The sequence below is a fragment of the Phaseolus vulgaris genome, chromosome 5 (assembly GCF_000499845.2).
Source record: "Phaseolus vulgaris cultivar G19833 chromosome 5, P. vulgaris v2.0, whole genome shotgun sequence".
Lineage (NCBI taxonomy): Eukaryota > Viridiplantae > Streptophyta > Magnoliopsida > Fabales > Fabaceae > Phaseolus > Phaseolus vulgaris.
Genome location: NC_023755.2, coordinates 19,753,987 through 19,767,380, shown reverse-complemented (window position 1 = coordinate 19,767,380; position 13,394 = coordinate 19,753,987). Strand labels below are relative to the sequence as shown.

Sequence of the window (13,394 nt, the reverse complement as noted above, 5' to 3'; positions counted from 1 at the left end):
TAAATGTCATAATGACAAAATTCTCAATTTTAAGTGACTCCTAGATGTGAGGCATAATGGAATGAGACTTAAATCCATGTGAATAGGTCCTTGAATAATTCATTGTTTTATTTAATCTTTTTGTTACTTTTTAAATATTTACAAAGAACCACATATATAAATTCCAAAGCCTTCGTAACTTTTTGTCTCTCCCTGAATTCATTTCTTGTTTTATACTCATTTTTCTCTCTGGGGATTCCATTGCCTCATTAACCAAGTTTCTGCTTTATAATTGCATATGTAAATGAGGGGAAAGGCATGTAAATGCATTTAACCTTTCTTTATTCATCCTCTTTTAGATTTGTGAGTTCTAGAACATGAATTGTGTTTCTCTACTTTTCATGTTTTTTTTTTCTTTAATAGAAAGCTTTTTCTATTTATATAATGTTGTTTACTAGTTTTTGTTTTGTTTTGTTACCTTCATCTTCTAGGGTTGTTTTAGTTTAAAAAAAGTAAAAGCTAGAGAGTGTTTTAGATGTAAGAAACTTGAAACAAAATATGTGTTGCAGCATGCAATTGAAAAACATTGGCCTTGATATTTATTTGATCTACCAATTATCTATGTTTAGTGAGAAAAAAATTACAAAATTTTTGAGGTCTTAATCATTTGAAACATAATTAATGGACATGATTTTTGTGTTACACTTATTCTTTTGATTTAGTTTTTGATGTAAAATTTTTAAATAAACACATTTTATTTGTTAAGGGTGTCCAAATGAGTTAATCTTATTCACATAATCATATATAATTTAAGTTAAAAATTAGACAACTCAATCTCATTAACTTTTTGGTGAACAAAAATGTAGTAATCTGTATTATCTTTCGTAAACATTAAACACAATTAAAAAGTAATATTATAAAGATAATAATAGAATATATAATTAGACAAATATATTAAACATCTAAATTTTCCAAATATTATTGAACAACATTATAGCATTAAATAATTAAAGTGTCAATATACCACAATTAAATATAATAAATAATTATAATAATAAAAAGATGAAAATAAAAAGGTTGTTATTAATAGATTATAGATCATCACATCCTAGCATCATTTAATCCCGTTTATTCGCGAATTAAATAGGTTAAGTTCAATTTCACCTTATTTAAATTTTTTTTATCAGTAATGAATTAATAGAATAAAATGAGTGTCTCAACCCTAATAAATAAGATACTCCTAGTTTAAGCAATCAACAATGCAAAGCAAGATTAAGTGACACACCACTAAAGTCAAGAATCTTAAACTATTTAAGCAGTCCATACCCAAACAGAATTGGTTTTGCAAAAACCAACAAACCAAAGACTTGATGACTATCTAGCCACTGGAATTTTAACAATCTAAAAACTTGAAGTCTAGCTAGCTCCCTACCCATTGCAGCAATACCAAACCTACTACCTTGTGCACTACATTTTATTGCCAAAGTGAGGCACTGCTGCCAGTCTACTTCCAAAAGCTACAAAAATCTCCGCACATCCTCATCTTTTAAGCTTCAAGAGCTGGTCTACTAACCACACAAAACATGCATCTACCTAGACTGCAAAACGTTGACCAGCATTGACAACATTTGGACATGGGCTTACAGGTCAATTTTTGCCAGTTTTTGCCTAACAGACCACTCAACAAACTTTTGTCCTGCTTGCTGCTGCAATAAATAACCCATAACCCTTTTCTGCTTAATAAATCACTTCTACACCATCATCTTCCTTATCCCTTACATTGATTTAAAAAATACCACATTTTTTTGTCCGAACTAGCTCCACGTACTCGAATCCATAACAAAACAGTTTCATCCACAAATTTAAACTTATTTTATCCCTCTATTAGTTAGGAATGTGAATTTATATTAAGATTCTTAGTAAAGACTTAAATGCATGCCAAACAATTTCAAGGATTCATTTGAAAAAAAATTATTGACATACCCACAACTTATCACCGTAATTTTTTAAGAACCAAATTGAATGGTTATTTAAAGATTTATTATCCACTTATAATAGCATCTTTTCAAGTTTTTAACAAGATTTTGCATCAATAATTATGTTAATTTCCAGAACTTATTTATAAAAAAAAGAAAATCATATTTAGAAAAAATAATGTAACGTTCATAAAGTAACTTATAAATTTATTTCATCTTACAAAATTAATTTCTTTTTTTTCTCTTATTATTATCTCACAGTACTTACTTACAGCTTAGTGGACTGTTGTTAAAAAAAATCTGGGCCCTGTATGTAAGAGGCATCAGGTAGATAGGGTCTTGATTGATGCATCTGCATTGGCCTATATTTTTGCTTCCTCAACCTTCTTCCCACAGAGAATTGATTCTTTCAGCTTTTTATTATGTATATACGGTTACCATGTTTTGTTAATTTAGCACATTTTTCAATCTCAATCTCCACATATACAGATAACGAATATGGCAGAAGATTGATCCCATCCATCACCTCTAGTATTCATAAAATCAAGATACATTTTCAATATTCATCTTATTTTTCAGTTTAATTCTTTATTAAAAATGTTTTCTTCTGATTTTTAAAACATATATATCTTTTAACTTGATCAACTTGATAAAACATACATGACAAATTATAAGAATGTCATATCATTTAACATTTGTTATATCAGCCTATGAAATTAACACTTTGGGATAATAAATTGATCAAAATCAGTTTACCCTAATAAAGACACGTAAAAATATATTTTAACTAAATCATAATTATCAAGCAAGAATATGTGACTTAAATATATAGTGAAAGGAAAAGGACAAAATAGAAAGAAAAAAAAAGTGACATGGGATGGAGTCATGGAGATGATAGAACGTAAGCAATCAATTCATGTGTGAATTAACATGGTTTACCATTTCAAATTTTTTTTTTCCATAAATAAGTGCCCTAGTGGGTTCTTGAGAAGGGTGTTTTTTTCCAAATCTTAAGGTTTATATGTTCCCGACAATGTCTGGGTGTCAAATGGGTATGATGGTTTTCCTTAAATGGAATGGTATTGTGTCTTGATGAGTTCAGAGTATTATGAGACCCCTCACCATTTTCCAGATTGATCAGATTCAATCAAGGACACTAACATCTTCACAAACACTCCTATCACCTGATTAGTCCAGTCCCATAACCCCCTTTCTTGTCACCAGCTATTCAAATTTGAATCAAAATTTTATCTACAAATCTGACATTTTGTCATTACTAATGTATCTCAGTTGATGATTTCTCAGTTTCACATCTATCTATGTGAAAGGTTAAACATTATCCACAACATTCTGCAATCACTGCACTAATTTTACTGAAAAAGAAATATAAGTAAGCTTAAACCTTGTGTTGGAGGAAATAATGTTTCTTTAATTTGCAAAAAACAAAGTGTATAAAATTACTATGGTTACTGAGCATACCAAGTTAACTTCTATAAACTATTTGATGTTTAAAGTTAGTATACACAAATGAAATGCCAGTAATGAGTTAAGATATTACTATATTTAGTCTGAATTAAATATCTCTATTTAGTACAGAATATAAATATGATTTGTTTTATATATATATATATATATATATATATATATAATCAGTTAGTTTTATATTTGAAAGAAGAATAAAAGTTAATATTAATGAACTTAGCTGTTATTTACTTACCTTGTAAATGTTTAATTATGGAAAAATTGATCCATATATAGCTTATTTTGATTTGATTATTGGTGTGACATAATTTTCTGTAATGAAGGGTAAAAGTTGTAAAAGGAATTGTCCTCGTCAATATTGGGAGAATATCCAATGAGAAGTGAAGATTGGAAGCTCACATGGTCACGTTTGTGTTTCTATAGAAAGAGTACTGGATGCCATCAAATTGGGGTACCAAAACCATGCAACATTTTTAATGAAATGACATCTCTGTTTGGCTCTCTGTGAGATATTGTTCTGAAGGTAGATATTACTGGTCATAACTTGCAGCTTTTTGTTTCCTTCTGCCTTTTCAATTTACAACATTTCTTTCTTTTGCATATTGCTTTTATTTTTCCTGTTCTAAAAGTTGTTTGTTCTCTTTAGCTGCCTCTTGCATCTTACAATGGCTTACAATTACAAAAACAAAACCAGATAAACATTAAATAAAGCAACTATCTTCTGAACAGTAATTATGCATTATGTCACCGTGCAAAGTGTCGTTGGGGGCTTAAATCAGCAATAACAAACATATGGTATCATTGGTAAGTTTGGTGATTGTTCTAAATTTCTCACATCGTTTTCCAAGTGCCCAATATGGTGAAGAGGCTAGTCAAACAAATGAAAAAACTATGTTATGCAAACTCATTCATTGCCATGCGAGTTGGAACAACTTAACTTTAAAATGTAGTGGCCCCAAATAGGACATTGTTTGTGCAGTCACATAATGAGGCTTGTGTTGGAAATTGAATCAATAATGTCATGCCCCAATGTCAGAGTAAATATTTTACATAAATACTTTACTACAAAGTGCCTCATGATGCCTAATTGTAAGACACAGTTTCAATTTCCTGTTTAATGTCTGTTAGCTTCGTTGAAGATCTGCTCAAAACTAGCATTATATTATTATACGTCAGTAACTAAATGTTGGAGTAAAAGTTTTGTTCACGTGGTATGTTATAAGTTTCCAACTTGATTCAACTATACAGATCAAAATCCAAGAGTGGGTGAGATCAGTCTTTAGGATACCATTAACATGTGAGAGATATATTAATTCATGCACGTCCAAAACATTATCATCTCTTATTGACAATTGGCAAAAGCTAGCATAAAACAAGAGGCTAAATTAAGTTAAGATTAAGCTTTTTACCAGTAACTATTAAATAATGGAAGTGAAAGCCTTCATAGACGTATAGAATCTAGCTAGCTATTATGTTGAAGATGGCGAGTATAGATACATTTCCATTTGATATGACCCTACTTAAAATTAATAATAATCATCCAATGTTCTCGCTGCATGCCAACCTTAACAAGTAAATTAACATAGAGAAATATGATAACTAGTTACTACATATGCTGATTTCTTCATACCTATCCGTGTCTGTGTGACCTAAGAGTAAGTAGTACCCAAACGAAGCTCCAGATCTAAATCATAACTTCTAGGCAAACCTATCTCCAAGTCCATCCTCAGAATCTCTCCTTTCTTCAACACTTTGCACCCATCTTCTCTTGCAAAAACATGATCGTATTCTACAACCCCGCCTGATAAAGATTCTGGAATCTTTGACTTAGAGTGCTCTGGAGCCTTTGTGGTCAAAGGGTTCAACAAAATGCCATCCACAACAACCCATCTCTTCAACTCAGAAGAAGGTGAAGAAGGAGTGGGAGAAACAAACAAGGGTAATGTGCAAGTGACAGGTTTGTGAGTCGGTGAAGATGAAGATGATGGTAATAAGGACCAAGATGAGGTTGAGTTGTTAGGGTTTGTTGTAGTAGGGTCAAGGTTAAGGTTGAACATATGGCCTTGACCTTCAGCAGGGGGTGACTGCCTCAACCTTGCTCTATCCCTCCTATGAACATTCATATGTCCACCAAGTGCCTGAGCAGACTTGAACTCCTTCCTGCAGAAACTACAAGTGTATGATCTTGGAGGCCATGGGAAGCCATTCACATAGTCCTGATCTGCATTGCTGTGAGAGTTGCTGCTGCACTCCCATAAATCTTTAGCCATCTGGTTCTGCTTGTTGTAGCAGTTGGCAACATGGGTGAAGTCTTTTGTTGGGTTCTTGCTGGCACAACTGTGAGTGTAGTCTTTCATCAAACTGCTCCTCTTCATTGGCCTAGCTATAGCTACCTCCCTTTTATGATTCCTAAGCCAGATTGCAATGCTGTATATCTGAAAAAGAAACTAAACTGTCCTACTCAAATCATAGCAACAAATCTTAAAAAGACAGATCTAAAAGGCTCAAAAGGGTCTCTCAAAAGTTGTGTTGTGAACTAGAGAGTAATAACCTCATAGAGGAGAATGATGAAGAAGAGGGTTGGGAGGAGGGTATTTGAGTACATGAGAGAGTGTGGTAGAAATTAGAAAGAGGTTATAGGTAGAAAGAAAAAAGAGCATCAATTTTCTAAACCGAAGAGAGGGAATCCCATTGGAGGGTACCCCTGAAAAGTCCTGTGTGTTTGGTCACTACTTGCTAAATTTGGAACCTCGGCCTGCCAGGGTTACACACCTTTATGCCATATTTCTGTCACTGGTCAAGTTAACATGACATATTCATATTTTGTTCTCGGTAAAGATCCAACCTTATTAACTCTCACATCTCTCTCTCTTTCTCTCTCTCTCTGCACAGATAGAAGAAACATCATAGGCAAGAGTTTTTACCAAACAAATCAGAATTGTATATAAAAAAAGAACATAAGAGGGAGGAGTTAATGAGCCTTGAGTCATAAATAGGCTCGAGGACTTCTCAGTCAATCCAGCTTAAATAAGGATGATCTCATGTCAAAATTTAATATATATGATCACCACACTTTTCTTCATGTATATTATATAGTATTAGATAAATTAATACACCTATAATATCATATTTAAACATGTATAAATATGAAAGGATCTATGTTATGATAAAATTAGGAAATCTTGATTAGGTTATATCAGCAAATGGAATCCAGAGTAGGGTACATGTTTTGAGACTTGGGATATGGCTTAAAGTTTAGAGTTCTGGTTTTGGAATTATCTTTTCACCAATCAGTTGTGCACAAAACTCACTTAAAATAGATTGTTTATGAAATCATCACCCTAATAATTGAGTTTATTCAATATTTTGACCATCAAAGTTTAACATATTAAGTTGTAATATTCTTAGTTTTCGAGGAAAATTCTTTATAAAATAATTTAAATGTATATCGGAGAATAACTTGCTTCAGTTAACTTTAATTAATTCCTTATATTTTCATTACACACTTTTCAAATTAAACTATGACATGTAAAAATATTTTTTACAATAACTTCATTAACTAAAAGTTTAAATACTTATAGCTCTATTTCAACAACAAACTTGATTAATATTGAACAACTAGCATGGTAACACATGGGATGTAGGGATTATCTTTTCAAAATAGTTTACATATAATATAATGGAATAAAATTGTAATCATTAATTTGTGTTACATAATAGAAATAAATATGAATGTACATTGTAATTGATTTATTATGACTAACTAATAAAAATTATATAAATACAAACTAAAAAGTTGCATATGTTTAAAAATATCATGTATATAGATGTAGTAACTTACATGCTATAACCACTAAATATTAATAGTTTTTATATTTATAATGAATTTGGCTCGATTAATGTGATAGATAATTAAGAGTTTCATTTTTTTTAAGTTATTACGGAGATATTGATGAACTAATGGGTAAAGAAAATGAAAAGACTTATATTAACAAAGAGCTATACAAAATTTGGGTAGAGAAATGGATTTGGAAAATTGAATCATAATTACTCATTTTACATATTTTAAATATAGTTTGTACCTATTAGGCTATTACAATCTTTAATAATGAAATCTAAATTCATTTGTTTAGATATATTATTTCTGGAAGTTATTTATACATATATTTCTATTAATCTCTCATAATTAATACTAATTCATTATAATAAACTTAATTAAAACAAATGATATTGAAGTTAGATGTGGATAAATATATTAACAGTAAAAAAATTTCATATATTGTTGAACTTTGTTCTTATTCGTCAAAACTTTATTCGATATCTCGATGTTTATAACAGAAAATACTTTATTGATTATATGAAACGGTATATATATATATATATATATATATATATATATATATATATATATTATAAAAACATTTTAAACAAAATTATTGTTAGATAAATGAAAAATAAAAAAGAATAAACTTATATAACCTCTAAATAAAAAATGTCTGAAAAATAAATCTATGTCTATATGGATGTGCGTATATAGAGAATAAATATATAATATCTGTTTCATTTATATTTTAAATTAGGCATATCAATATATTTATGAAAAAATCATGGAGATTATAAAAATTTTCATCGTAGAATTTTTTATATTAAGTGATATAAATGTATGAAAAGCTGGTAAGTTTTGTACGTCGAATTAAGTTTTAAACTTTTAAATCATATTACATTTAATTAAAATTACCACAATATTGGTGTAGATAGATATACAAAACATTGTTAACTGTTATTACTTTTTAACTCCAATTAAGTTTATTTTTTTGTCGTAAAATAGTTGGAAGAATAATTTATATTCTTAAAATTGTATATTTTAAAAAGATATTTTTTATCAAGATTTTATTAAAAAAATTAGTATATAATTACAATAGCATAAATAATATATAAGTAAGTGTATTATAAATAGTATATTGTATTATTATAATATATACATATATTATATCAAGGGTATAATTTTTTTAAAATATTTTTTAAATTAAATACAATAAATTTTTAATAATATTGTTTTTATTAATTTACTATAATGTTAAGGGTAAAGTTATAATTATATTGAAAGCTCTTTTTCTGGCTGTGGTAGGTTTAATTTTAAAAAATTTATTTGTGTAGTGATAATTTAATTATAGAAATATACGTGTGCACATTTATATATTTATGGGCCTTTAATATAATTAATGATATAAATAGAGTCATAAAGAAAATATGTTATTGTACTGGTCGGACGTGAATCTTCGGTTCAAACACTTAAGTGTAATAAGCTCAGTTAGATAGGTTATGTGAGAAATACCCAGATCGATCGGTGGCAGGTATGGGTCCAATGACACGTTATGAGGTCGGTCCATATGTTTGGTACTCTATATGGAAAGGAAAATTAAAATAAAAACAACAAAAGGAATAACTGAATTAGTTAAAGTGTATATATATTTTATAAATGCAAATAAAAGTTGTTAGGATGATGTGGCATTGTACCCGAAAATAAAAGGTACACGTTAACATAATGTACTTTCTGTTGAAATTATATTGTTGAGATTATATTCTTGTTGTTGAAATAATATTCTGGTTGATGAAAATTGTTGAAGGAATGTTTATAAAAGGGGTTTAAGACCCTAGGTAAAGGTAAGTTTTTATGAACCATACACTGATACAAATCGATAGTTTGAATGCTCTCACTGACTTGATCGTCGGAGTGATCAACAGGTGGAGCCCCCTTCGTCACAGCTCGGTTCAACATACCAAGAAAAGTCGCTTCAGTCTGGAGCTCTTCCAAGTCCGGACGAGGTCAGTAGGCAAGACCATTTGGTGCCCATCGTGGGGCGCGATAAAATTTGACCCCACCCGCATTTACATCTAAGCAATTCGACGTGATGAAAATCATTAGACAAGGAACGCAAGGATCCGAAGGAGGCGAAGCCTCAACCTTACAACAAATTATAGAGGCCATGAGAGCTCTCAAAGAGAAAATTGAGGAATACGGACGTGAGCAAGAGCGGATTCGAGAAGAAGCTATGGCAGACCAAGAACGCCTCCATGAGGAAACACAGTTGAACCAAACACGCCTTATGGCAGAGATTGTAGCTTCCCGAAGAGCTATGGAAGAACATGCACAGGCTAATGAGGAGTTGCACAGGACCAATGAGGAGCTACAGAGGGACATGCACTGCCATGGTTGACGTCCCACCTGGGAACGTTCCCCAGACCTGTCATCAAGGAATGGTCCAAAGTCATTCTCTCAAAAAATCATGGAAGAGCCTATGCCGCCCCGATTATATCACACCCAAGATCACTCTCTTCTCTGGTGTAGAGGACCCTGAGAATCATTTAAAGGCATTCAGGGCTCAAAGGATCATCTCTGGGGGGTCGGATGCATTCCAAAGTAAGATGTTCATGGGCACGTTCACAAGAACAACTGTGCAATGATTTTGTGGGATCCTGGATGGACACATCACCTCTTTCCCTTAGATCTCTAGAATGTTGAAGGAACATTTTTTGTCAAATAAGGTCAACACCCCACGTTTGTATGATCTTTTCAATGTCAAACAGAGGGAAGGGGAGTCACTCAAGGAATACTTGAATAGATTCTGTGCAGTCTCAGTAAGACTCCAAACTCAGGATGAGGAGATGGTGGTCGTTGCTTTCGTATAAGGGATGACAACAAGCCCGTTCAATGATTCATTAATCAGAAATCGGGTAGAGACGCGTGAACAAGCTACAACCCATATCGAGGCTGAAGAGGATGTGCTAAGGAAAAATGGCAGCTTGCGGTCGAAACAACCCAGGTACAACGAAAACAACCAAGATCATTCTGCCAGGAGCAATGAAGTGTTCATCGAGAAAAGAACGGACCAAAGGTACGTCCCATATGTCACCAAGAAGGATGAACATAAGACAAAGGCCAAGGAAGAGATGGAGATCAGGCCTAGATTTTGGGTATCTTGCAAGGAATTCATAGGCATGCCTCGGGTGGCGGATAGATTGAAGTTTCCTAAAATGAAAGATCGGTTTTTGGGATCACGGAGGGATATTTGGTGTGATGCATCACCCTAACTTATCAGCTAGCAAACTTAGTCAAAGAGGGTTTCTTGCACAAATATCTCGAGGTCGTCCAAGAGGCGCCAAAAGCATAAACCACATCCTCATAGCAAAATCATGAAACTCCAATCCTTGGAGAATTGAACACCATCGCGGGAGGATTCTCTGGAGGGGGAAGTGCAGCCTCTAAACGCAGACGTTATGCCTGAGCAGTAATGTCACTAGATGCAAAAAGGCCCAACCAATCTACCGAGCTTTCCCTTTTTCTCACAAATTCTAACCTGGAGGACGTGTTCCCCCATGAAGACGCAATGGTAATATCTGTTATCACTATGGGACGAAAGGTGCACAAAGTCCTAGTTGATCAAGGGAGCTCAACTGATGTAATGTTTTGGGGAACCTTTACCAATTTGTAGATATCCCCTGACTAGTTAAGGCCATATGATGGTTGCCTAGTCGGTTTTGCAGGCAACCAAGTGGAGGTGCGAGGATACGTTGAGCTAAGAATGACCTTCTCTGATGAAAGTGCAGCCATGACGGTCACTGCCAAGTACATCATCGCCAATGCATCTTTTGCATACAACCTGCTCCTGGGTCGACCTTCCTTTAATAGGTTGGGCACAGTGGCCTCAACCACATACATGAAGATGAAGTTGCCCTCGATCAAAGGAAGGGTAATCACGATCAAAGCTGACCAAAAGATGGCTCGAAAATGTTACGAAAGTAGTTTGAAAAATAGCATCGGAACTTACGCAGTCACTATCCAACCCGGAGAGCCAGGATAGGTAGCAGAGGCTGACATCAGCGACAAAAGGTGACCTGGTCCTGCTGAAGAAGTACGAGAGAAAAAGATAAAAGGGAAGAAATTCAAACTCAACATCTCGCTTTCCAAAGAATTAGAGGATAGAATAGTCGACGTCATCTCGAAGAATATGAATGCTTTCGCATGGTTGTCCGCGGACATGCCTGGAATAGATCCAATTTTTTTGTGTCACCAGCTTACCATGGATGAAAAGGTTAAGCCCGTAGTCTAGAGATGAAGGAAATTCAATAAAGAGAAATGCCTCGCCATCCAAGAAGAAACTCAGAAACTTTTTGTTGTTGGCCACATAAGGGAAATCCAATACCCTGAGTGGTTGGCGAACGTCGTACTGGTGAAACAAGCAAGTGGGAAGTTGAGGATGTGTATTGACTTCACCGATTTAAATAAGGCATGTCCCAAGGATTCTTACCCTCTACCGAGCATAGACTCCTTGATAGACAGCACCTCAGGATGGCGTTTGTTAAGTTTTCTAGATGTATTTTTGGGGTACAATTAGATTCGTATGCACCCGAAGGAGAGAGGGCTGAGGTTGCCAGTTACTACTACAAGATCATTCCCTTTTGATGAGGACCAAGGAGAGATACCTACTACTCAAGCCCAACCCATGACCTCAACACCCACCATACCTCAGAGGATTACTAGAAGTAGAGCACAGACGTTGGGTGTTGAGCATCAGTTAGTTTCCCTTTTTGTAATTTCCATAGAGTAGGTTTATATAACATAAATAGGAGGTGAATTTATAGGATTGGGCCTATGAGAAGTCCATTAGGGAAGGAAGGAAACCTTACCTTCTAGAATGTGCATAATGGTATGGCATTGACTAAAGTCAATACCCTAAACCGCACCATTTTTGTCTTTCCCTTCCTACCCCCACAAATTGTTCTCCAAGGCTCCTCATTCTATAAATAGGAGGTCTCCCTCTTTGTATGGACAAGTTGAATGAAATAGAGAAAAGTTACTCTGCACATTTTGTGTGAGATGCTAGTGAGGCTTGTTCCTCTTAGTCTTTAGTTTTATCTAATGAGAATTTGAGAGCTCTAAAGTGGCGGTTTCCAACACTTATCTTGGAGTTGTTTCATCATCCAAGTGGTATGCTCATCATCTCAAACTCCATTTCTCATAAGCTTCATTTTCCTTCATCTTTTCCTTCCATTGTCATTCCATTCAATTCATAAATATGTTCTTCTTTTGTTTTTTTTTAGTCTATTCGGTCATTGCTTCCATTATTGCTTTTCATGTTTAAATTCCGCACCTATAATTGTCATCATCTTCACTTTATAATTGTCTTTTCCTTTTGCCTTAGTGAAAGGAACCTTCACATCTACTTAACCACTTGGTTAAATTAATGTCCAATGAGGATTTTTCTTAGGTTTTCACTATTAATTGTCTAAAAATCTCAATCATAAATCTAAAGTGTCACCTAAATGAACAATCCTAATATAAAATCACATCACCTTTGGCCTGAAAAACTCTGGAGGGACCTATCAAAGACTCATGGACCGGATCCTTTCACCAATGTCGAACGCAACGTTCAATCATATGTGGATGACATGGTCGTCACGTCGGAAAGGGAAGACCAACATATTGCCGACCTAGAGGAGCTATTTGCCACCATAGTAAGGTACAATCTAAAGCTTAATCCTGATAAATGCGTGTTTCGAGTTGAAGCAGGGAAATTTCTTGGTTCCTGCTAACCGAAAGAGGTATAAAGGTGAACCTCGACAAATGTGCAGCGATTATAAAAATGAGAAGCCCGGCTAATGTGAAGGAAGTGCGACAGCTAAACGGGCACATGGCTACTCTATCTCGTTTCTTGTCAGCCAATGGAGATAAAGGGTATCCTTATTTATGAGTCTTAAGAAAAAAACCGCTTTGCATGGACTGGTGAATGCGAAGAAGCTTTCGGGAACCCTATTCGTCTGTACTTTTCAATAACAGATCGGGTTATCAGCTTGGTCACTTTGCAGGATCAGGAGAAGATCCAAAACCCAGTCTACTTCGTAAGCAAGGTGCAACAAGGACTAGAGGTTCGGTATCAAACTATCAAGAAAGCTGCT

General features: G+C 33.9%; 1 protein-coding gene across 1 annotated transcript; it reads right to left on the bottom strand.

Moving 5' to 3' along the window:
- Positions 1–4,957: 4,957 nt before the first annotated feature.
- On the bottom strand, positions 4,958–6,052 carry LOC137834448 (transcriptional regulator SUPERMAN-like). Its single transcript, XM_068642499.1, has one exon. It carries the CDS (start codon positions 5,810–5,812, stop codon positions 5,087–5,089), a length of 726 nt encoding a protein of 241 aa, XP_068498600.1. The 5' UTR covers positions 5,813–6,052; the 3' UTR covers positions 4,958–5,086.
- Positions 6,053–13,394: the final 7,342 nt, after the last annotated feature.